Source organism: Vulpes lagopus, chromosome 3, assembly GCF_018345385.1.
Source record: "Vulpes lagopus strain Blue_001 chromosome 3, ASM1834538v1, whole genome shotgun sequence".
Taxonomy (NCBI): Eukaryota; Metazoa; Chordata; class Mammalia; order Carnivora; family Canidae; genus Vulpes; species Vulpes lagopus.
In genome coordinates this window covers 118,015,149-118,041,967 of record NC_054826.1, presented here as the reverse complement: position 1 = coordinate 118,041,967, position 26,819 = coordinate 118,015,149, and the positions used below count along the sequence as shown (strand labels likewise).

The 26,819-nt window shown below is 40.1% G+C and overlaps 1 protein-coding gene across 11 annotated transcripts in view; it reads left to right on the top strand.

Annotated features, from left to right (window-relative positions):
• Positions 1–26,819, top strand: part of MRTFB (myocardin related transcription factor B) — a 253,324-nt gene that overhangs the window by 158,974 nt on the left and 67,531 nt on the right. Inside the window, exon 1 of one of the 11 annotated variants that reach the window (XM_041750784.1) lies at positions 16,630–17,031. The exons of the other annotated variants lie outside the window; for them this stretch is intronic. Within the exon in view, the coding sequence (XP_041606718.1) occupies positions 16,911–17,031 (121 nt within the window). The 5' untranslated portion in view covers positions 16,630–16,910. Of the gene's footprint in view, positions 1–16,629; positions 17,032–26,819 lie in introns of those variants that run through there. 11 annotated transcript variants of the gene reach the window in all.

The following is a 26,819-nucleotide window of genomic DNA, read 5'->3' as shown; positions in this document are numbered from 1 at the left end:
TGTCTCTGCATCTCTCTCTGTGTCCCTCATGAATAAATAAATAACATCTTTTTAAAAAAAAAAATGAGACATCTTTACTGACACCTTTACTTTTATCCAGCACCATGGGGTTCACTGCAACCCCCTTTCCATATTGTAACTACCTTATCTGACAGGGAGAAGACTGCTCCCATCCTGTTCCTGTCCACAATATATTTTCCAGAATAACACATAGTATTTAACTCTAGAATACACATAGTTTTAAAATTGCTCTGCTCCCATGCCACTGTGAGAAGTAAATCTGTTATTCTTGAAATGGGCAAACTCTATGGTCTGTAAATTACATCTCAGTAAACCTATTTAAAAATATTTGCTAAGGAAGTTGAATCTTTGTTTACATTTTTTTTGTCTTTAGCCCAAAGGCATATAGTCAAAATGTTGTATTCAGAAGTTGCTAACGTTGATTCTACCTCCTTTTCAGTGTGTCCATGTCATATATTTGAAATCCAAATGGGTTCATTTATTGTGTTTGTATTCAAATTTGAGTGTTCTTCCAATCTTACTGATTTTATTAATTTATTTTTGAGAATGTGATATGTTAACAAAGCTCTAAAAGTCAAAATTATATTAAAAAGATATCCTCAGTTAAATGGCACTACTGACTGCTCTCTCCTATCCCATCCCCAACCTTGATCCATTCTACCCTCCTTTCCCACTCACTGAAGGAAACCAGTCTCCTTGGTTTCTGGTTTCTCCTTCCTTTCATTCTTTTTCCTCTCAGATAAGCAACTCTAAATATATTTTCTTGTTTTCCCTTCTTTTTTACACAAGAAGTGACATTGATAACTGTTTTATAGTTTGTTTTTTTCACTTAATATTTTCTGAAGACTGCTTCATCCCAGTTAATAAGAGATGGTCCTTATTCCTTTTCACAGCTGTGTAGTATTTCATAGTTTGGATGCCCCATGTTTGAGTCAACCAGTCCTCTGTGTGGGCATTTAAGTTGTTTACAGTATCTTGCAGTTACAAATGGTGCTGTAATAAATATCTTCAGCATATACCATTTTATGTTAGAAGTTTATCTTTCAGGTAAATTCCTAGATAGAGGATTGCTGGGTCAAAAGGTGAATGCATTTGTAGTTTTGTTACATGTCACCAGATTCCTTTCCCAGAAGGCTGTACTCATTTGCATTCTGATTAGGAGTATATGTGAATGTTTATTCCTCCCTCCCCCAACTTCATCAGCAGAACGTATTGTCGTGTTTTGCCACCAAGTATGTTGGTGTAATTTTAATTGCCTTTCTCTAGCTGTGAGTAAGGTTGAACATCCTTTGATATGTGTAAGGGCAATTTCAGAAATATATTTGGAGGAGGAGGTGAATTATCTGCTCATTCTCAGTCTGATTTTTAAATAATTCATTTATATGTTGGAGAGATCATCCCTTTCTCTTCAATGTGTTTTGTTTTAATGTGGCCAAGATATACCAGTCTTTCCTTTTACTGCTTTTGGATTCGGGGTCACAATTAGAAAGCTTTTTGCTATATCCCAGTTATAAAAGGGTTTCATCAATATTAGAGTACTCAGATGGTTTGATTTTTTTTTTTTAACTTTTTATCCCTGATCTACTCTGAGTTTGTTTTAATCTAATAAGGCCCTTCCCCACATGGTGCTTTTTTTTCCTCTGAGTTTTTTTGATGTGCCCTGGGTGTTTTCATTTTTTTCCATATTTTTACATATCAACTTGTCTAGCCCCCATTAAAAAGCTCATTGGTGTTTTTATTGACACTGCATTAAATGTGTAAATTAATTTACAGAAAAATGGCATTTTTATGATGTGGTATTATCCCATTTAGGAACAAGGACTTTCTTTTCTTTCTTTCTTTTCTTTCTTTCAAGATTTTTACTTATTGGGACGCGTGAGTGGCTCAGTGGTTGAACATTTGCCTTTGGCTCAGGGCGTCATCCTGGGGTCCCAGGATTGAGTCCCATATCAGGCTCTCTGAGTGGAGCCTGCTTCTCCTCCCTCTTCTTATGTCTCTACCTCTTTCTGTGTGTCTCTCATGAGTAAATAAATGAAATCTTTGAAAAACATAAAATAAACTTCTTTAAAAAAAAGATTTTTGTTTATTTATTCATGGGAGACACAGAGAGAGAGGCAGACACACAGGCAGAGGGAGAACCAGACTCCTCACTGGGAGCCTGATGTGGGACTTGATCCTAGGACTCCGGGATCATGACCTGAACCAAAGGCAGATGCTCAACCACTGAGCCATTCAGGTGCCCCAAGGACTGTCTTTTCTATTTGTTCAAGCCAACTTTTGGGTTTTCCAGGAATTTTATACATATCTTTAGTTTACTCTTGAGCATTTATTGTCTTCATTGTTCTTAATGATGGGGTTTCCTCTATATCTCTAACTGCTTATTGTTTGTGTATCTGAAGGCTAGTGACAGCTCTGTGTGTTTACATGTATTCTACTGGCAGTTTGCCAGGTTTCTTGAATCTGTAAATTTATGTGTTTCACCAAATTTTGGGGATTTTCAGGCATTATCTTTGCAAGTACATTTTCTGCCTCATTCTCTCTGTGCCTCTTGGAACCAGTAACTTACCAGATAGACCTTATGATATTATCCATGGCCATGGTGGCTCTGTTCTTTGTTTTTTAAATCATTTTTATCCCTGAGGCACATAGTTTATTTTCATTCATTTATTTTTACTGATATTTTTAAATGTTTTTCTGATCACTGCTTTGAACAAAAGCCATAGATTCTGGTGAGAACTTCCTTCATTGCAGTTCTGTTTTTCCTCTTCTCTATGAGTTAATAGATGCTATTAATAGCATTAATAGATGCTATTAAGTACTACTCAGTACTTAAGAGATGTTATTAATTTCCAGGCAAACAGGCCTTTTTATTTATTTTTTTTAAAAGATTTTATTTATTAGAGACACAGAGAGAGAAAGAGAGAGGCAGAGACACAGGCAGAGGGAGAAGCAGGCTTCATGTAGGGAGCCTGACGTGGGACTCGATCCCGGGTCTCCAGGATCACGCCCTGGCCTGGAGGCGGCGCTAAACCGCTGAGCCACCGGGGCTGCCCCAAACAGGCCTTTTTAGCTTTTTTACTTTATTAATAATTTCTAGTACTACTACATTGAGATCAGAGTGTTGTGTATTTTTTTATATTATGAAACTTGCTAAAGTTTTCTTTATCCCCTAATACGTGATTTTTAAAAAACAGTCCATGTCTAGTTGAGAAGGTCTAAAGTCCTCCTCTGTCACCAAGGTATAAAGTTTACTACATAGTAAGTAGTAAGATCTCTTTATTGATTATACTGTATATCCTTTCCTAAGTTTTGTCTATTTCATCTGTCTCACACTGTAAAAGGCAGATTAAAGTTTCCCTGTTCTTTGTGTGTTTCTGTTGGTGTCCCATTGCTTCTCCTGTACTTCTTATTTTGTAAAAATAGTTATGTTGTTTTTGTGCATATGTGTAGCTGTTACAGACTCATTGATTATGGCTCTTTGCATGAAGAGGTATCCTCTTTGTCACATGCAATGTTTCTAATTTGAATTCTGTGTTCTCTGTGTTCAGGATCACTACTCCTCCACCATCCAGGTCTGTAACATATACCAGTTCACCGAACTCACACATGCCTATTAGTTATAGCACACCAGGTCACGCTGCTGGCACACATCTGATAAATCACTCAGTTATCACACATGGGATTCACTTTATTTTATTTATTTTAATGGATGAATGGGCGTATTGGTGTAAATGGATTGTTGTTAAGGTTCTTTAGAGCAATTCTGTTGCTCAGTTGTTTTTTAGACACCACGTAAATAATCTGTTGCATTCAAGTTTTGTAAATAAAGACTGTTTCAAAATTACCATACTAACATAAAGGAGTTTCTCTGTTCCCATAAGTACTATCATTGGGGTTTTTTTTTTTATCAGAATGTAATTGTTATACAATAAATTGCACATATTTTAAATATTCAACTTAAGGGATTTTGAATTCCCTGCAATCAAGATAACATTTTCATCACTCTTAAGAATTTCTTCATGCCCCTTTGAAATCCATTCCTCTTTCCACTACAGTCTCCAGGCAACCGATGGTCTGCTTTCTGTTACTCTAGGTTAGTTTGCGTTTTCTAGAATTTTTTTAGAAATAGAATCATAGATGCAAATGCTTGGTTTCATTTGGCTTCTTTCAGTCAGCATAATTATTTTGAGGTTTATGAGTATTGTGTGTTATTCTTTTTTGTTGAGTAGTACTTCATTATACCAAAAGTTATTCACTCAATCACCTATGTATGGATAGTTATTTGCAGTTTTGAGCTTTTAAAAATAAAGCTGCCAGGGTACCTGGGTGGCATAGTCACGTAATGGTCCAACTCTTGGTTTCAGCTCAGGCTGTGATCTCTAGACTGAGCATGGGATCTGCTTTGAATTCTCTCTTTCTCTCCTTTGCCACTCCTGCTTGTGTGCTCTCGCGCTCTGTCTCTCTCTCTGTCTCTCTCTCTCTCTCAAATAAATAAAACTTTAAAAAAAATTTAAATAAAAAATAAGTAAAAATAAAGCTGCCAGTAAAGTTCCTTCAAAAAGCTAAGCATCCACCTACTATCCAACCAGACCTTTATACAAAAAAAAAAAAAAAAGGGAATACAGGTGCACCTGGGGGCTCAGTTGGGTAAGCATCTGCCTTCAACTTGGGTCATGAGATTGGGCTGCACAGTGGGGAGCCTGCTTTCCCTCTCCTTTTGCCTTCCCCCCACCCCTGCTCATGCTTGTTAAGTGGCTCTCCCGTGCTCGCTTTCTCTCTCAAATAAATGCTTTAGAGAAAAAGTAAAGGAATACAAATATCTACCCAAAGATTTATATATAAATGTTCATAACAAGTTTATTCATAGTAGCTCAAAACTGAAAATTATCCATAGTCCATCAAGAGATGAATGGTTAAAGAAAATGTAATCTATTCATACACTAGGTTACTACTTGGTAATAGAACAGAACCAGCTGCTGCTACACACAACAACATGGATGAATCTGAGTTTTAGTGAAAGAATTCAAAGACAAAAGATTGCATGTTGTAAGATTCCATTTACTAGAAATTCTAGGACAGGCAAACTAATCTCTAGTGATAGGAAGTGGCTCAGTGATTATTACCTGGGGCTGGGTGTGGCAGAAGGATGTACTGCAAAGGGGCAGGAAGAGACTTTCAGAAATGTTGAAAATGCTCTGAATCAAATGTAACCATAACTCCACAGCCATGTACTCCATCAAAACTCACCACAAATACACACTTTAAAGTATCTTAATTTAATTTAATGAATCCTTATACCTTAGTAATAGTGATTTTTAAGTGTCAGACACAACCAAAGAAATAAAGCAGGTAGTTTTAGTCTATTTTAAGGAAGATGCTTATCATCCAACTTGGACTGCTCAATTAAGGAAAAGCCTGACCATGTGAACATGATTAAAATCCCAGAACAAATCTCATAGGAAATAAAAAGGTGAATGAGATGAAGTTCCAGCTTTTGAAGACTAAAATTTTGAAGATATCAGAAATGTGCAAAGATCCAGACAAATGTTGAGAGAAAGCAGTAGTTAAAAACATCCCATCTTTCTCAACCAGGTTCTGTGAGAAAATGAATTGCTACCAGTGTGACTAGAGTGACTATTTTCTCAGTAATCCTGAAGATGACCCAGCTAATGCCGTTTTCAGTACATAGAAAAGAAGTTGATACAGTGGATGCCTTTGGGCTTTAGGACTTAATCATCTCACAGAATCCATTGAGAAAAGCTAGTAGCCTGAACTTTGCTGCCTAAATTAAAGATCTCCCTTTGGCTCCTTAAAAACTGTGTAGCTGGAAGGTTTCTTTGCCTCCTGGTGTCTCACTGTGAACTAGAGACAGTAGTGGATAGAGTTCTTGAGAAGAGTGAACTGAGTGAATTCTGTAAAGCACTCAACACTGTGCATGAACTTGTGCTCAGTACGCAGTCAGTGACCTATCACCGTTAGTAACCAGAATTGGCAATATTTCATCATCATTCCAGAAAGCTAAGTCCTCCAGTGATGGGTATCATGAGTGTTCAGAATGAGCAGAGGAAAAAGACCTGACTGGGGATGTTGAGACACATCCTGGGAAACTTCTGAAAGTGATTATTGGTACTACAACTAGTTCCTGAAGATTGCCCACGTACATTTTCCATCAGAGAAAGAGAATTTCAGGCAGAAGAAAAAAATTGAATAAAGACAACGAAAACTCAGAGCACATTAGGGGATATTAAGTAATTTGATTTAGGTGGAGTGTAAGGACCAGGGTTAGTAATGCTGCTCGGGAAATCAGGGGACAGAACACTGAGGCCAAGCTAAGAATAGGTAGGTAGAGGAGAGGCCTGGATGAGTTTTGGTCGGTCCAGTGACATTGATTTATTCATTCAAGCAGCATTAATTGAGCAGTCATACTGTCCTGGGCATTGAGGCTGCAAAGATGAGTAAGACAGCGTTGGGTTGGTTTTTAGGTGTGTTGTCTGGAGCTGAATCAAGCTGACGTGTAGGCTAGCTCATCACTTGCCATTTGTTTTTGTTCTATTTTTTTAAGCTTTGTTTTTCTATTAATGTCAAGCAAAAACTATCTTATAGAATTATAGATGTCTTAGTCCTGAGTATGGCACATAATCTTAAAACCAAGGATATCTTAGTTGCAGAAGGAAAACTCAGTGCCATTTTAAAAAGCAAGTGCATGATGATCTGGAGGTAGGGTTTGTGTTTATGTGTGCATCAGTGGGTGTTTGGAGTTAGTGGTTGGTACTAGTGTAAAGGATGAGATTAATAAGGGAGAACGTGGGATCCCTGGGTGGCGCAGCGGTTTGGCGCCTGCCTTTGGCCCAGGGCGCGATCCTGGAGACTCGGGATCGAGTCCCACGTCGGGCTCCCGGTGCATGGGGCCTGCTTCTCCCTCTGCCTGTGTCTCTGCCTCTCTCTCTCTCTCACTGTGTGCCTATCATAAGTAAATAAAATAAAAAAAATTTAAAAAAAAAAAATAAGGGAGAACGTTTAGAGATAGTCAAAATCTCAGGAGGAGTACAAAGGGAAATGCAAATATCTTGGTAAGTACAAAAGATCCTAGTGGGGAAATATAATTTATTGACCACAGTTTTGTAAGTAGGTGGGAAGGAATTACAATCCTAAACAAAGTGTCTGGATTCCACTTGGCAAAAAGAAAGATGACTTCACCAAAGACAGGAGGTAGAATGGGAGTGGAAGGTGGAAATAGAACTTATGTCTGAAAACCTCAGTATTAGCAAATCTAAGGGCCCACGCTACTTGCTGAAAAAGGTATGAGGGTAGTGATAGTGTGGTCTTGAGAAAAATGGAAATGATTCGAAACATTTGAAAAGTGGCATAGTTAGCTCAAAGTAGGCTCAATAAGAGACAGAGGAAACATTTGGAGCATGTATGAAGGCATGGCATGATTTTATATTGGATTTGGATAGTCATCTTGCCTCTTTTATCTCCACCTTTGTCAGGACTCCCAAGATGGCCAAATAGGATATCCAGTCAGATTAGGTAGACAAAAGCAAATGTTCCTCAGGATAACATTGTAGAAGCCAAGAAGCAGGCTAAATGGGTCCCCTCACCCCATTTGAGTTGTATGGTGAAGCAGTGTTTCACAAACATAAGAAAGGTCTGTACCTTTAAAAACTAGTAGAAGACTTAATTTTTATTAGTCTCATCTTGATGAATTGCTCACAACCATAAATGAAGTATAAACTTGTGCTTAGGAGCACTTAACACAACTATGAAACAGAAGCACTTCTGCATATTTTTTTAAAAATCTACAGTGCTCACAAAATTCCCATCACTGTCAGTTTGCTGTGCCGTGATGCATTTTTGCCCAAGTGTGACTGCTGCTTGGAACCCTGACGAGGTGCCCACTGCTGTAGCGTGGCTCTGAGCCTGGGCCACCTCCTGCCGTGTCAGCGCAGTTCCCCACTGCCTGCTCTCTATTCCCACTGCTGCCGGCTTGGTGCCGTTCAGTCCTCTCTAGGTCTGAATGTGTCATCACCACTGTGTCTGATTCTCTTTACTTTTCACTCTTACACGGCAACATGGTATTTTTTTGTCAACAAAATAAAATCACAGAATTTTTAAATTTCCTTAAAGAACTCATCCAAGAATACATCCTCGGATTCCTGAGATGATGTCCTAGTGTTTGTTCCCCTCAATCCTCAGACCCTATAGCTGATGGCTTGGCTGTCCATGGTTAGTCACCTGGGGGCACTTTTTCTATTTTGTTATTCCAGTGAAGTGAAAAGCATCCGCAAGGTTCTCTGCATATATAAAAATTTCAAATGTAATCTAATAAATAAACCTAAAGTGGTAGGAAGACACCAGAAGATACTAAGTGCCAAACCAAAAACCTATGAACTTTATTCACACCCCAGGGTGGCCTGAGGAGGGTGGTAGGAAATGGAGAACAAGTGTGGCTTGCGTGCTGCTCTGCATTTATGTCTGTGTGTGTGTCTTGCCAGAGAAACCCTAACCTAGCAAACACACTGTGGAGGATAGCACATAAGGGAAATCATGCCAGAAAGGAGTCCTAACAGACTCCACCATTTGGGGGGTACCCATCATGCTTACGCTGGGTATTTTATATGCACTTTTTTCCTAATTCTCATAATCATAGAAAACAGCTATTTGTCCTATCAGTGTTGTCACTGCATTTCTACGAGGCAGCCATGGCACAGAGATGTTGCTGCTTTTCCAGGATCTTATGGCTCTCACAACTGAATCATGTTTACCTCTAAAGTCGTGCTCCTTCCCCAAAACCATCCTGTCTCTATGCTTCATAAATCCATCTGGGATGTTAGCACCCTCTGAAATTAAATTACTGGTTTTTCTTAATTACATGCCTTTGAAAATCATATGTAAATTTAGTAAAAGAAAAAAATACAGATTTTTGCTTTTGGTGAAACGAATGTTGAAGTCAGAAAGCCAGGATTAAGAATATATGCTCATTGCCGGAATGACTTCAAAATACGTTATTTCATATCTCAACTACAGTGTTTTGTTTTGTTTTGTTTTTTTAATAAAACAAATGTCAGTACATGTTTCCCATACCTCAGAGCTGCTGAGGATCAAAAGATCTTCAAGATTCACAAAATATATGTTAAATTCACTTGTGATCTAAAAATCATTACCCCAGATGGCAAACATTTGTTATTATCTCATTGAGGGTTTCTTGCCTACAGTTCACTCTTATTACCTTGCTGTTTCTTCCTCAGCAGAACAGGAGACGTTGGCTTTCCCTCTTGTAGATTAAGCATTCTCAACTGGAGCACAGATTGGTTCCTGGGAGAAATCACTCCTTTAGTGTTTCAGGCATATATATATTTATATATACACACACACACAGTGTGTAAACGGACATGTAGGTAGTGAATCTGTGGTGGTAAAATTTCATAGAAAGTGATGAAAAAATTCTATAAGAAAGGGTTGCACAATAGGGACAATGATGCAAAAAAGGTGGAGAAATAATACATGGACAGTTTTCTTATCCCACCATCACACTGACCATAACTTAGCAATGTGTCTTCCCGTCTTTGCAAGAACATGACTCTCTCTGTTCAGTCTTCCCTTCTGTCTGTCCTGGTCCCTTCTCTTCTGTAACTTGTAGTTCAAGGAAGATGACCTTGAAAATACGTAATCTAAGGATGGCTCTTTGTTGTAAATCTTCATGTGTTCGTGGGGAACCATAAAGCTTAGAAATGGAGAAAGGATTTTAAGCGCTCTTTTTTTTTTTAAGATTTTACTTATTTATTCATGAGAATAAATAAGAAAGACAGAGACATAGGCAGAGGGAGAAGCAGGCTCCCCACGAAGAGCCTGACGCAGGACTCGATCCTGGGACCCAGAGATCATGACCTGAGACAAAGGCAGACTCAACCACTGAGCCACCCAGGTGTCCCTGAAGGGCTCCTTTAGAGCTGATAAAGTATGTTATGTCTTCTCTTCATGATCCGTCCTGCAGCTGTGGCGGGGGGAAACAGGTGGCACTGGGCCCTTGCATATACAGTCTCAGCCCTGCTCCTCTGCCTCCCCAGCCAGCCGCCTGCCCCAACCCACAGGCAGTTCTCCTTGTTCCCTTGAAGTAGGGCTTCGTCAGCAGACCACAAATGGTCAGATCATAATCCTTACTGAGGTTCAGCTCACGTCTTCAGAGAGAGTAGAGCACACGCAGCAGGGCTGGCCACACCCATCATGTCTGTGTTCCATGGGGAAAGATGATCATAAGCACACATTACAAACCAAGTTACCAGGCTCTGTTGCAGCACTCAGTTATGCTACAGTACGTAATCGTTCAAATCACTGATAGTCCTTCAGAATCTTATTCTCTTAGAAATAACAGAAAAGTGTGTTCTTCCTCCTGAAATGGTTTTCATGGGGCCGATTTGTTCATCCTTTATATCTGAAGTACTACACATTTGATGGCCATTTTAAAAGTATTTAAAAAGTAATAAAAACGAAGGACTTTTAAGATATGTCTGATTTCAGAGATCACACTTCGTTCTTGTTTACAAAAAAAAAAGTCATTTTAATCAAGATTTATTAAATTGGGCTTAATAATTATTGTTATTGAAATTTACTGTAACTATTTGCTAATTAAAGATACAATTTTTGTCCCCTAGTACCTATATATATTTTTTATTTAAATTCAATTAACATACAGTGTATTATTAGTATTTATTATTAATTTCAGAGATAGAATTCAGTGATTGATCAGTCTTATGTAATACCCGGTGTTCATTCCATCACGTGCCCTCCTTAATGCCCATCATCCAGTTACCCCATCTCCCCACCTCCCTTACTTGCATTACTTTCCTAGAGTTAAGAGGAAACAACGTACGGTTTGTCTCCCTCTCTGATTTCATCTTCTTTTGTTTTTCCCTCTCTTCCCCTATGATCCTCTGTTTTGTTTCTTAAATTCTACATATGAATGAGATCATATAATAATTGTCTTTCTCTGACTGACTTATTTCACTTAGCGTAGTACCCTCTAACTCCATCCACATCATTGCAAATGGTAAGATTTCATTTTTTGTTGGCTGAGTAGTCATACACACACACACACACACACACACACACACATCGTATTTATCCATTCATCTGTCAGTGGACATCTGGGCTCTTTCCATAGTTTGATTATTGTGGACATTGCTGCCCTTCGGGTCACTGTGTTTATAAAGATAACAATATTTTTATAGTTTTAGGATTTTAAAAGGGGTAATTAAGGATCACATACATATTTTACTGAGGGCACCCGAGTGGCTCAGTGGTGGAGCGTCTGCCTTTGCCTCAGGTCGTGATCCCAGGGTCCTGGATCAAGTCCCTCATCGGGCTTCCATAGGGAGCCTGCTTCTGCCTCTGCCTATGTCTCTGCCTCTCTCTATGTGTCTCTCAGGAATAAATAAATAAAATCTTTTAAAAAATAAGTATTTTACTAAAAATATGGTACCCTTGGGGAAACTTTAGGTGTGACCTGGACTGACATTTTTCTCCCTAAATGTATCCAGTCTGGTTGCCTGCTTCTGCATGGCTTCTGTGACAATGGCTCAGGCCTTGTGGAGGCAACCCCAGTGGGCCTGTATCCCTTGCATGAAGGGCTACTGGAGGGCCTATTTCAAAGTACCAGGATGTGGGAGGTGAAAAGAAAAGGCATCCTCTCTCAGTCCAGTATCGAGAATGCTACAGGAGAACCACAGCTCAGTATTTAGCAATCTGTTTGCTGTTACTAATTATTGTATCCAATCCCCTTTGGAGGCTTTTACGCTGGTGAAACATTGCACAGTTGGTAATATTCTCAGGTCTGTGCTTACCGCAGCGCAGCGTCATCTCAACCATATCTTTTTTATCAGCAGCTTTGTGAGCATATATTGAGACTGCCAAGTTTTTGTGTAGGTCCCTTGAGCCGTGTTTGTTTCTGTTCCGATTCCCTGAAGCCCTTCCTGGATTATTCCTAGTCTCCAAGCCATACAGTTTTTCTCACGCTTATTAAATATCTATGCTTGGAGTAGTGGGAAAATTGACCTGATTTATGGAACTCTCTTTCATACAAAAACCACTCTTTTGAGTTTGTGTACACACAAACAGTGTGGAAGCAGATTTATCATAGCCAAAGTGACTTTAATCACCTATCATTGGAAGTTAAATGTCCCTCATGGCAGTAGAGCCAAATGACACTAAAGATGATGTAGCACATGTACTAAGGAACAAGGATGAATCTACTGAAAGCGGTTCACGTGGCTACTTTGGGCTTCTTTTACTCAGAGAGAATGCAAGTGTCGTTCCTCCCTTCATCGCTAATTCAATTCCAAAGACATTATGTGGGGCAAAGCAGCCGCCATATGGGAGTTGGGGCAGCAACCCAGGGGAAGCTCTCAGAGCCCATTTGGGGTGAGGAGATTTCTGCATAGAGTTTGTTACAGCAGTGATAGTAGTAGGATGAACCAGGTATCCACAGGTGGGGTAGCAGACCGTGGGAGACAAGATTCTCACTCTAGGAGAAGTGGGTTACAATCATATAAAAGAGACAAGTGGAGGAAGAACCTTTGGCATTGGATTGGAATTGGAAGCATCAGGGTGAACTTCTGGTTTTCAGCATATATATAAGTAAATATAGATGTACATACTTAAATATACATCTGTCAATATAGAGAGACATAAATATGTGTGTACTTGTATGTTCACACACATAAACTCACAGACATATTCCCTAACTTTTACAGAGGAGGCCTGGGAACACCAACACCCTAATAGCAATGAGTACACCTGCTGTTCATTCCTTGCTTCTCAGCAGAGCAGGAAAAGTAAAGATGAGCCTGGAATACCTTGTACCAGAAAGTAATAAAGTATGCAGAGAGTAGATCGTGACATAAAAAACTGAAGCCAGCTTGAATGGACTCCCTCTGGCCAAATCTGGAATAATGTGTAAGAGCAGGTTATCACCCACTGAATACAACAGGAATCCATTAAATCCATGGTGATAGAAATAGGTACCATAAACCAGATAAAGGGGATTCTTATGGTCAGATGTGCCACTAATAAACATAGAAGGAAGAATGATAGAATTTTCAAAGTCACCATTGTGTGACTGTCACAGTAATAAATAATTCAACCCCACAAAGTAATTCATTACAAAAAGAAAAACTAACTTTACAGAGAGGAGACTTGGCCAATAACATCTTAATCAGTTCATCAAAATAAATATTATCAGTTATAAGACCAATTGGATCTGTGCACCACCCAGTAGGATGCAAAGAACACATTACCACTTCTGTGGTATTTCTGCCAAAAATGCTCATGCCATAGCCTGAGTCTGATCATGCAGACACACCAGACAACTCAAATTGAGGGCAATGCTGTGAAATAACTGGTCTGTCATCTTCAAAATTTTAGAGAGACTGAGGAACTTTTCAGAAATGCATACTAAAGAGAGGTGAAATAACTCAGGGTCCTATGTGATCCTGGTGTGGATCCTTTTGCCTTAAAGTATGTTGTTGGGACAATTAGTGGAACATGAGTGAAATCTGTGGATTAGATGGTGATAAATCACTGTTAATTTCCTGATATTGATGGTTACATTGGGGTGTTATGGGGAAATGTCCTTGATTGTAGGAATAACACACCAGAGACTTAAGGCAAAGGGGTATCATGTCAGAGCCTTCTCGCAGATGGTTCAGGAAAAGTGAATTTGAAGCTATTTCATATTTTTAAAAATAGCAAAATAAATGTTCTTTCAGGCATATTCACCACTAAAGAAATTATTATTTTCTCTCAAAACTACAGAGATAAGACTATAAACCCACAGCAAGACAATGTGTTTCCTTATTGAGATTTTTTTTATATTTATCAGATATAAAAATAATAAGCTTACAGAGAATCAGGAGTGCTTGTGTGGCTCAGCTGGTTAAGCATCTGCCTTCAGCTCAGATCATGATACCAGAGTCCTGGAATTGAGTCCTACATTTAGCTTCCTGCACCACAGGGAGCCTGCTTCTCCCTCTGCCTGCTACTCCCTCTGCTTGTGTACATGTGCACTCACTCGCTCTTTCTCCCTCTCTGTCTCTCTACAAAAAAGAAAAAAAAAAAGGCTTACTCTGATCCTTAAAAGAGAACTATTTTGTTTTTTAACATACACAACACACACACAGCCAGTAAAAAAAAAAAAAAAGTTGAAGTGGCTGGTATAGCTCTGTGTCTATTCAGTTCTCTAAACTTGTGGCCTAAACACAGTTGAGTATGGTTTAAAAGCAGTATGCTGAGAAAGAGAATATGAGGGTTTACTGTTTTTGTTGTCCTTTTTGCAAAGTAGTTCTTAATTCTTAATTAGAATGTAGGCTCTGGAGCCAGGCCACCTGTTGGGAGTCCTGGCCACCATGTAGAAGATAGTTGACCTCCGACAAAAATAGTTGATTTTTCTAGGCCTCACTTTTCTCATCTGTAAATTGTGATAGTGTTGAACTCCCAGGCCCAACAGCAGGACAGATGAGGTGACCTATGAAAAGCACTTAGACTGGGGTACCCTGCGAGCACTAAGTAAAGTTGGCTGCTGCTGCTCTCATTTCAGGAAAAGGAGAAATGCTTTCATGAAAGCATTTTAGGATGGTTGGCCAGCTTTCCTTCTCCCTCCCCACGAGTACAATTACTAGGATGCCATAAAATTTGTGGCCTCCGCTGTTAAAACCTGTCCCAAGATCAAACTAAAGCCTAGAGATGGAGCATATTCTAGAAGACAGCAAGTATTGCAGTGCAGTAGGAGAACGACTTGGGCTCCGGAGAACTAAGACTGGTTAAGCTCCAAACCTCCCATATAGAAGCGTGGTGACTTTGGTCCTGGTCTGTAAAATGGCTATAATGTGCCAATAATCATAGGTCAGAAGGGGCTCTTGGGGTGAAATGAGATAAACTTCACCAAACTGCTAAAGAGGTCACTGACCTAAAGAATGTTCTCAAAAAGCTGTGGTTACTTTGCCTGCTCCTTTAAAGACACAGAAACAGTGTAGAACAGAGGCCTCAGGATCAGAAATAGTAGCAGAGCATTGGAGCGCATTTTCGAGACGTGTGATAAGCTCAGCATTGTTTGTTCCTGCGGGCGTGTGGACTCCCAGCCCTGGGCTTACATTGCTTCAGAAGGAATTTCAGTTGACAAGAGCCATGTCATGTGTTGTGTAATCCCATTCTCAGGAGACGCTGGAGAAGAGTAGATAACTATCTTTCTAGAACAGTCCGGGTTTAGTGCACACCAGCGCCGGAACCAGGGACAAAGGACAGAATCTTCATCCAGCCCCCATCTGTGTCTCAGTGGTGAAGGCAATACTTGGTTTCCTGGCTTTGAAAACGTGACCTGTCTTTATCCCTTAGAAGGCATGTCAGATGCACATTCAAGATGTATGTGTATATTTTCTTTTGAAGAGAAAATGTGCTTCCTTTAGAGAACATTTCATCTAAAATTAGTGACTACTGGGCATTGATTGAGGACTTCTGTAGAATTTTGAGCATAATGAAAACAAGTTTTCCCAATGCGGCTTCCCCTTCTTTAATTCATTCGCTCAATCATGCAACAAGTATTTATTGAAAACTAATATTCCAGGCACTCTGCTGGATGTGGGCTCTTAAAAAGTAGACAAAATGTTATCCCTCATGGAAGAGGATTCCATCTGCTGCTCTTACACCCTCTAATGGGTTTTCTGGGAACCCTTTGCAATAGAGCATACTTTGAGCCATGTTTTTAAAAATCAGCTTCTTCTGGCTCTAGCTGCGGGTAGATATATATCTGACACATATGAAAACAGGCTTGTCTCCACATTTGCCTGGAGGTGCCGTACCTAGAGACGTCCTTCCAGCAGCATCCCTCGCACCCAGTGGACAGCAGTCTGTGACTTGCAGGAGAGGTGCCTGTCACCGATAGCTCCTGTGAGATTAAACTTGGGCTGGCCGCTGGTTGAATCTGCTGTGAAATAGAAGCTCTCTTGCTCTGCCTGCTTTTCGTACGTGGGAGGAGATTTTTCCTTAGAACAATCATGGCGATGTTAACTCTGTCAGCCGACTAGCGGCACAAAGGAAAAGTGCTGCTCAGGTCCAAATTGGTGAGGGCGGAAAGCTGCAACTGCAGTACGTTTCCCTATTACAAAGAGCCCTGGCTCTGCCAGGAAGAGCCGGACGCAGCGAAAGGCACACCACGGAAGAACTTTGGTAGTTGGATGCCTCTGCTGTTGGCAGTTATGCTGGTAGCATGTTTATTCAGTGTGGTCCCTCTGCTGCGAGAAGACCCGCTTCCTTCTGATGCCCTACACTGCCGTTTGTTTAGCTGGAGAACTTAATGAGTAATGAATGTGCTCGTCTGGCTGATAGAAAGTATTTCCACAGCCTGCGGGTGTGTTTATAGAGAGCCGGAGAGAGACCACAGGCAGCAATTTGTCTTCTTAGGTATCAGCAAAGTCTTCTCTTTTAACAACTACAGGATTTATTTTTAACTGCTTGACTCAGTGTTTGTCAGATGATTCGGACCATCAAACTGCAGATGGAAGTACCCAGTGCGGGGGAAGCTGGAATGGCAAGGGGAAGGGGGCTGGCTGGGAAAAGGGGTGGGATTTCAGCATCGTGCCTCTGGGGCTCTGCCTCCCAATGTGGGAGAGAGTTTAGGGCTTCCAGCAGCAGGAGTGTATTTGCAGGTCAGGCTGGGAACTAAAGAGGAATGGCTGCCTTCAGCTGCTCAAAGACATAATTGCCCAGTGATTGGGGTATCTTGAGGAGGAACCCAGGACCCAGGGACCAGCGACCAGCGTGTGCGGAGCGCTGGTCTCTGCTGCTCGGCAAATTGCGCTTTGCTCCTGCTTGATGCTGCCTGTCTCCAGAAAGCTCTCACCATGATCGATAGCTCCAAGAAGCAGCAACAGGGCTTCCCAGAGATTTTAACTGCTGGGGATTTCGAACCATTAAAAGAAAAGGAATGCCTTGAGGGGAGCAACCAGAAAAGTCTCAAGGAAGGTCAGTCTGTCTGTGGACAGGGGCAAAACTGCCAAATTTCATGTTCCTGTTAACCAGGCTGAGCATGTGTGTCTGCTTACCGTGCCGTGTGTCTGCTCTCTGTTCACTCCTGTACTTCACATGTTCTAAGTTCTCTGAAATGAAACCTTAATGCTGTTCTGGGTGGCTCTTTCTCACGGTTCGTTAACTGCTGGAACTCTAGGGATTTTGCAATAATTAATACAGGAAGGGGACTTAGGAGGCCAGTCCTCATTTCAGTGAAATCTTTCCAGGTTCATTTGGTATATTTTCTCATACTTTCCAATTTTTTTTGCTCGCACCCCCACCCCTTTAGGAAAGGCTACTTCCTTTTCAATATCATTCAGAATACTGTTTTAGGTTTACAAACACCTAATTCCAGGAAAATTTTTTCCAATTGACACATTTAGGGGTTTTATTGTTTAAAACCAGGAGGGTAGCTAGTGCTTTCTTAATTATATCTTTAAATGGTTGGTTTAATTGGTTGTAATGCACATTGCATCATTTTGTTTTGTTTTTTAAAACACATTGCATGGTTTTGTGGTCTTTTAACAAGGCAAAAAAGCAGCTTAAGTGTACTGTCAGTTACTGTCCGTGGCCACTGCATGGTACCTCACTGACTGATTTGAGAAAATGGCCAAGGGTATGAGCTTTGCTGTCCCCTGTCCTGGCATATAGTGAAGTGTGGCCAGACCAGTGCAAGTCATGCTTTACTGTGGCAGCTGGAGAAGATCAAGGGCTGTGGTTTAAGAAATTCAGGATCTATAAAGAGAGAGTTTTTCCTGAATCTGAGATAATGAAGGTTACCCCTCTCAATGCTTGTTTACTTTGAAATTTGATTTTCTAGGGTTCCTTGGTAGGAAAAGAAAACAAAAAACACAGTAACCTCTTTTCGTTTTATCTGCTTTCAGCTCCTGCCATCAGCTGCCCCTCACCTTTCCACTCGCCCTTGCTCATCTTATAGACACAGAGAGTAAATGTAGACTTACCTGCCTGAGTAGCAGGTTGAGTTTCTTCCAAAGATATTGCTCCTTTTTTGCTCAGACATTTAGAATATGAGAACGTGATGATAGAGATTGTTACAGATTTGGAAGATAAGAAGAAGAAACAATAGTTGGACTTTTTAGAGTTGAACTACTTTGGAGTATGGGTAGAAAAAACATGTAGATCAAAACAAATGACACACAATGAAGTATAAATAGCCGTTGCCAGGAACCAAACAATGGGGTCGCCTCTGCTTGCGCACAGCAAGCCTCACTGTAGATTCTTATAAAATCAATACCAGTGGAGTTTTTAGGACACATTCTGGAGATTCACTGAGGGAACTTAAAGTTTTTAAATCATTAACTTAAGAAAATAGTTAAAAATTACCTATGCATCATTTAAGTCAAGTTCAGGTGTTAAGCTCCTGTTCATACCTTACATTTGAAACAATGTCTGTGCTACTTGAACACTGAGAAAGTGGAGAGAAATAGAGCTGTCACAACCGCAGAGTAGGATAAGGAGCCAGAAGCAAGGATTAAAAACATAAAAGGAGGGTAGAAACAACACCAAGAAGCACAGCAGAGCAGAGTTGACATGATTATATAACATATGGCTTGTTTCCCTAACCATTGAGATCGTGCCTACCATTTATACTTGTATGATAATGTATGGTCAGAAGAGCAAGAGATTGGCTCTTAAGTGAGATGTACTTGGGACCGGGTCCCAGGCACACCATTCTGGAGCTGTGACCCTAGACAAGTTCACTGTCCTGAGCCTTTAATCTCATTTGTACAGTAGGAGAAGCAACACGTACTTCATCCTGATCTTATGAGATGCCCGATTTGATGCCACTTTGTCATCCCTCTTCTTCTTTGCCTTTTTTTCAACCCTTTTCAGCAAAAGTAGCATTTGCTTACCTTTTCCTTCTATTTTTTTCATTTTTAAAATTCCCTATATATTTATAGCATAGAGAAATATATGTTACTGTCATATAAATTCGAGAGAACATTCATGTTTTAAAACCCTCCACAGAAATGGTTGTATAAAATTGATCTATCTCACCACAGTGGTACTGACTAGGGTTTTGCTTTATATACCTCCATAGATTATATTTCTACCCATTTTCTGCTAGAGATAGGGCCAAGGGAAAAACAAAAAACCCCATAGATCTCGAGGATGATCTGTTACCTCCACATTAGTGACGCTGAAAGAGAAATTAGACCTGGGTTTCATCAGAACAGACAAAATAGGAGAAATGTTACAGAAAACACTTTTATTTGAAGTGGCATAAAAATAGTGTGGTTCCTGTGCAAGGTAGGACTCCTGGAATTGAGTGTGTCACAGTCACTGCCTGGAGATGTGTACCAGTGGTCAGCTTAGCAGACTCATAGAGCACAACATTGGGGCTGGGATAGTCCTCTGCTGAGCTTTATGTGCTTTTAGGCCTTGGACTACACATTAGTTATATTGACCCATGAAAGTTGATTGATATGGCAGCAGCTATTGAAACACCAAAACACCCTAGAGTCTAATTAGATCCTATACTCTTTTGTCAAAAGAGACAAATACACAAGTGACTATTAGTGTCCGATGGGGGATGCCTCATGTGTTAAAGGATGCTAAAAATACTGTATTTCACATCAGTAGTGTTCAGTCCTCCACTCACTCCTTTTTGGCAATTTTGGTTTTTGTTTTTGAAAGAACAAGGATCCCTGGGTGGCTCAGCGGTTTAAGTGCCTGCCTTCAGCCCAGGGCATGATGCTGGAGTCCTGGGATGGAGTCCCACATCGGGCTCCCTGCATGGAGCCTGCTTCTCCCTCTGCCTGTGTCTCCGCCTCTCTCTCTGTGTCTCTCATGAATAAATAAATAAAATCTTAAAAAGAAAAAAGGAAAGAAAGAACACCCCTGGGATTTTTTTTAAACATCAAGATTTTAAGTTTCCAGGTAGTGAAGAAAGGCTAAATTTGCGTCCATTTAGTTCTAACCACATGGACACAGCCTGGTCTCCCTGGTGTTTCTGACATGTGTCTACTGTTAGGGGTTGGAAGTCCAGTCTGCTTCTCAAGTAGGTGCTCTGTTTCTTACTTATATTAGGATATGTCAGAATTTCTGTTGCTGTTGACAGCCAGAATTATTATTAGGGGGAAAAGCAGACTTTATTACCAAATAATCATAGGCTTCAGGAGTCTCTGTGGTACCTTAACAAAAAAATTTAGTAATGCCAATTAAAAATTTAAGAAGAAAATGTTGGAAATGGCCTCTGAGTGGTTGTCATCCCATACTTCACAGTTTTGTTAATGCTTATGTAAACTTTATGATAAATACCAATCCATGTGTGTAGTGGGAGAATTTAATTATTAGGCTGCTTTAGGTGAGGCTAGCAATAAATATCATGAATTCTCCTGATCAAATTCAAGACAGAGAATTCTCCTTAGACTAGTTTACTTTGTCAAAGCAGCAGTGGGGAATCTCAACTTTTGACTTGTCCATGAAAGCATTTGAACATTTTCTAATTGTGTGCAACATGGATGAAATCTAAAATTAATTTCTGGTTCTAGAACTAAAGATGGATATTACAGTCACCAACTTGACAACTGAAGAATTAACAATTACAAATTATGAGGGAAAATCAAATAAATTGAGGTGATTTAATTTAGATAAGTGGTTTAATCTGAGTCATTATTAAGATAATGAATCATAATACCAATGCTACCAGCTAGTTCTAATTAAAGAGGAAAATGGATGCTCTAATGATGAAAAGAAAACTGGGGTATGTATTACTTTACTTTGATTAAAACTAACTTCTCTGACAACCCCAAAACTCAGTGTTTTAACCAAAGTACATTTCTTGCTCAACACACAGTCCAGAGTAGATCAGACTGCTACCCTAGTCACCTATCCTCTAAGAAGTGGCTTGGGGAGTCTGGGCTTCTCATTGTGTTGCTCAACCAGTGGGTGGCGGGGGAAGAGTTACAGACATGTGGGGGCCACATTCCCACTTCTGTTCCCAGCAGATAAATAACAGTTATTATTAAAGTTTGTGAAAAGTAGGTGAAAGTTTGTGGTGTGCTGGAACATGGCTGTAGTAGATCTTTTTAAGAAAAGGTGTACATTTGTCTGAAATCTTCTGAGCAAACCAACCTGGGAAAAAGAGATGAAATTAATATCTTTACCAAAGCACTCAGACTTTTTAATTTTTTTAAAGATTTTATTATTTATTTATTCATGAGAGACAGACAGGGAGAGAGAGAGAGGCAGAGACACAGGCAGAGGGAGAAGCAGACTCCATGCAGAGAGTCCGACGTGGGACTCTGTCCTGGGTCTCCAGGATCACGCCCTGGGCCAAAGGTGGCGCTAAACTGCTGAGCCACCCCGGGCTGCCCGCACTCAGACTTTATTAAATGTTGACAATTATCTTGTATGTGCTCAACCTGCACTGTGTTAGCCACATATGGCTATTTAAATGTAAATTTAAATAAAATTTTTAAAATTCAGCTCCTCCATCACATTAGGTACACATGCTTAGTGCCTGGCGTATGCAACGGTACAGATTATAAAATGCTTCCGTCAGTGTGGAAAGTTCTGTGAACGACAGTGTTGCTCTGCTTTTCTTCCTCCATGCCTTTGCCCACCACATTCCTTTCATCCCAGCTTTGCAGGTCCAAAGTTGCCAAAAACCCAAACCCAATGCCATTTCCTAAAGAAAGTCGCTTGATCCTATTAGCTAAAAATAGTTTCCCCTCTCCTATATGTTCCCTATAACTTGATCTGCATTTCTTCATGGCATTTGACCTTTTTCTGTAGTGATACATAGATCTTTATTGTCTTCACTATTAGACTGATGATTTGGGGGGATAGAATCCTTGTTTGGATCATTTTTGTACCTCACCCCCAGTGTCCTGCATCTCAGAGACACATTATTATGCAACAAGTATTTAAAGAGTATTAACCTCCCCCCCCCCCCCGCCTTCTTAAACAGAATATAATTTGAACTCTTCCCTTCAGATATAATTTATAATTCAGTTATAAACTAATAACCCCACATGTGATGCATTAGTGCCTTAAAGCACTGTGTCAAGGTATGTAAAATCATTTATCAGTGCACAGAATGATCTTTAGATCATTACTAGATTATTAGCATTGTTCTTTATGGTTTGATTTTTGCCAAAATCCAGCCTCTCTCCCTTTTCTGATTTGCTGCTTCTAATTCGTATTTGTAAGGTAAGCAACAAAGTAACACAATGTGATAGATCTTGATTCTATTGTTGACCCAGCTAAAATACATTTATTGAGCCATGGTTGAGAAACAGACAAATAAGCAGTTGAAATAAAGAATGCTACAAAGCCTTCTCTGAGTAAAGCACATGAATTTTGTAACATCTATTTTGATTTCTCTTAGAAATTCTTTGTTTTCTGTCAATGTTCTACAAAAGTGCAAGTGTTGTACAGTATCACTAAAATAACATTTTTTAAAAATAAATTTGAAGAGTATAATATAATCTTTATAATAAATTAAACTAACATGCCGGTATGAAGGAAAAGGTAAAAGATCCCTCTTCCCAGACAGTGTTTTTAAAAAACAATGGGTGCATGCTGTTTTTGAGGTAAAGTTATATAACTTTTTGTTAGAAATGATTTGATTTTGCAGAATTTGAGTGTTTGTACTCAGCATCGTGACAGCATACAAGGAGCTTGCAGCCTAAAAAGTGAGAAACTAAATGATAATATAGAGTGAAAATGTGCACGCACGTAAAAGAGAGAACAGAAGAAACCCATGTGTGTATGCTCGCGTCCACACGAGGGAAGAAGACACCTGTTCGGGCCAGCCCTCTCTCCAGAACTGTGCAGCCCCCTACATCCCTGACGACTCCATTGGGCCTCTTCTCCCCATGAAACATGCTCCTCTAGTTTCCTGTCACATTTAAGGGAACTTCTGTCCACCCATTGGCTCATGCTGGGAATTTGATCAGTGACACTGTCCCTGACCTCCTCCTCATAACCTGTCACCAGGTCCCGTCACAGATCCATCAGTTCTACCTCAAATATATTTCTCTCACCCATAGCACTGTTTCACCACGGCCACCACCCTTGCCTAGGTCCCCTTCCTCAAATGCAGTCTCAAGTGGACACAGGGCTGCCTCCTAATCTCACCCCACCCACTTAGACCCCTCGATGGACTGAGACCCTACCCCTGTGTCCAGAAATAGGATGTTCTTCTGTTTCCTTCTATCACTGTCTCTCCCAGAATGCCTCTCCCTCCCCAATCCACCCTACTCCATTGGCTTGAAGGACCACAACTCATCCCTTCATTTGCACCATCATGTACAGTCGCTATGATACTGGGACAGCCCACTTCTCAGTTCTCTTGTTTTGGTGGGCAGATAGCTATGCATGCATATGTGTACGTAGGTAACTAGGTAGGTGAATGCGTGGGAGTCCCGTTCCTGAATCTGCACAGTGGCAGAAAAACCAAGCTATTGAGCCAGGATCAAGTGACCTCAAAAGAGTAGCATGTGCTTTCTTTTCTGAGAAAAATTGGAGATAAATAATATTCCACAGTTTTTCTGTTTCATTGTCAATTATCCTTTTATTCAGAGAGCCTGCCTTAGGCCTTTACATTAAGACTTTTCAGTCTTTTATGCCACATACATCTTCACATCTTAGAGGAATTAACAGAGAACTCCTACCTGCCAGCACCTCTACCTAGAGCTGCACGCTGAAATGCTGATGTGGTGGTGGTGGTGGTGGAATATAGAACTTCTGATTGCCCCCACAATAAGAAAAATATTATGTTTTCTTGGAATCATACAGATTAAGAAATAGAGAAGTTTGGCTATGGAGCCAGCATGGTTCTACAGATTAAAAATCAATTGCCTCAAAGAAAGAAATCAAGTATTGTTTTAATCTCTTTACATTGCTGGTGATAAAACAGTTAAGTGGATGATTTTGCTTTTGAAGTGCCTGTTGTTTGTGTTATACTTCCATTTATGCCTCACTGTGTACTTTATTTCCATCACTTTTTAATCAAACACTATTTTTAAAATGCGTATATGTAAAATATCTTTCTGTACGTCTGCCACAGACTAATGTCATCCCTGCCATTTTTACTGGGCCCCCTGGCTTGACATCACGTTGTCATACCATGAGAAGCATACTTTAAATTCATTCCAACTTTTGACAAAAAGGAGAAGGGAATTTGTGTGAAGGTATGATCAGTTTAAAGAAACATGCCCCATTTTTAGCAGTCTGTTTCCATGGTAACAGAAGCAGCAGCCAACCATGGAGTTATCAAAGTGCCTGTAAATTTCCAAGGCTGAGTATTGAAAACATTGTTTTCCTGACCTCATACCTCAGATTAATTCAGGAAACCTATAGTATGTGAGCCTGGACTGTTGGCATTCTCATTTTTACTTCATTTTTGCTTTTAATTCCTAATGGAGGGTAAATGGTGCATTTCAGACTGTGACCTTCCCATCAAGTTTAGAATTCTGAAGTTTGTACCACCTGCCTCTTCCCACATCCCCCAACCCAGTAGACTTCATAAGGATACAGTAGGCTCTCCGACACTGGAAAGAAAGGCGGTATTTCCTATGTAGCCTAAGGCCTAACTTTTTCAAACACTAATTTACGTAGTTTTTTTAGTTAGCTTGATTTTGTCTCCCTTACTTAAGTGGAAAGTAATAGTACGAAAATTCCCAATCAGAAATGCTGTTTGCTGTTCATCATGTCAGAGGTGTAGATTTATGTGCACACTGTCTAACTCTGCTTTTGTTCCAGAAAGGAAGTGTCAGTAATGGAAGCTTGCTTCGTCAGGGCAGACGGCATGGCTGTTACAGGACAGACCACCATTTTATTTTGGGCTTCTCTGTGATCTATTTTGTAGAATCATTTAAAGAAGAACCTTATTTTATAATTGTCAAATTAGACTCCAAGGTCCGTAATCTTTGGTTGCTCTTCTTTATCTTGTGTGAGAATACTTACGTGCTTTTTCTCTTCTATAATGCTTCATGAATTTTACATTAATAGTAAGTGGAGATAAAAACAAATTAGTATCTGCCAGTTTTTCATGGTTTTCTTTACTCTTTTGCCCTTCACCTTCCCTTATTAATCTTCTTATACCCTTTAAAGCAACATAATTAGATTTTGTCTTCTGTTCTACCACCGACATTAATTCGAAAATACCCTGGGCTTCACATTCCTACAACAAAGTGAAATAGTCCTAGTTCTGCCCATGAGAAGCACTCACCCATAGAATATTCTGTTGACTTATTCTTTGACATGATATTCTCCTTCCTCAGAAAATATAACTCTTTTATATACTCTAAGTATACCACACAAAATTAAGTAAAACGTATTTATTAAAAATTCTATATTAGCATTTAGAAGGTGCTAGAATATAGGGGTGTCATCTAGAAGGGGAAATACAGGCCAAAACAATCCCAACAAAACCTAGGATACAGTGTGACAAGGAATATAAAATGTAGCTGTTACTATAGTCATCATACTCCTGAAAGACAAAGTCACCATTAGTGATTCATGGAATTATGGTGGTGGAGGGCTAGCCAGGGCTGGGGGAGAAATGCAAAATTTGATTATTGAGTTACTAGTTTCTTAGTCTCTTCTTCTAACTTTTTAAAATTGAGGTAAAGTTGGCATAACCCAAAATTAGCTGTTTTCAAGTGAACAATTCAGAGTTCCAAAATATTTTCATCACTCCAAAGAAAATCCTGTATCCATTTAAGTAGTTATCCCCATGTCCCCCACCTCCATCCCCAGTTCTGCTTGCCACTGATCTGAACTCAGTCTCTGCATTTACTGATTCTGGATATTTCACATACATGGAACCATCTACTGTGTGGCTTTTGTCTCTGGCATCTTCCACTGAGCATCGTGTTTTCCAGGTTCATCCGTGTTGGAGCAGGTGTCCATGCTGCATTCCTTTTTTTGTGGCTGAATAACGTTCCATTGTGTGGACAGACCACAGTTTTTACCATTCATTTCTTGCGGACATTGGGACCGTTCCCACCTCCTGGTGATTGTGAATTAGTGCTGCTCTGCATATGTGTGTGTGTGTGTGAGAGAGAGAGAGAGAGAGAGAGAGAGAGAGAGAGAGAGAGAGAGAGACCCCCTGTCTTCCATTCTTTTCAGTTCAGCTAGAAGTGGAATTGCTGGGCTATGCCTCTTCTTCACTAAAACTTTGTATAATGAGCTTCAGGAAGAACTGCCAAATTGTTCTAAATTTGTATCGTGTGGTCTTTGATCAGAAGGATAAAGTTCAGAGCCAATGAGTGACTTGCCAGTTTCCCGACTGACTTCTGTCCCCCAAGCTGTTGCCATTATTAATTGGAGCATTTCAGTAACAAATAACTTTGTTTCTCTTTCCAAATTGCTCTTCCCAGTCTGCAGTGATTATGTCAAACCTCCCTCACTGGCCTCAGATTGACTTTTCCTTCATTCCCCTCATGTTCAGCAAGTCGCCTTTCTTCCTCCTCCTTTGAAAAAATTAAAGCCGTTTTTGGGAAATCCCTGGACATCCCAGACCAAATCTAGGTATCTAGCTTTACCCACTCATCTTTACCCTCCTGTTGTGATAGAAGAAGTATCTCTTCACAAAAGCTCTCTTTGTGTGCTCTGAATCCTCTTTCCTTCCAGGGACCTGCTGCCTGTCCCTCTCCTGTGCATTCTCATTCAGAGTCCTTCATGCTCATTCTCCCTCCTACCCTTTCTCCTCCGTCCTGTCTCTTGCTCTTCATCAGTTATGAACTTGCTTGGGTATGTTCCAGCTT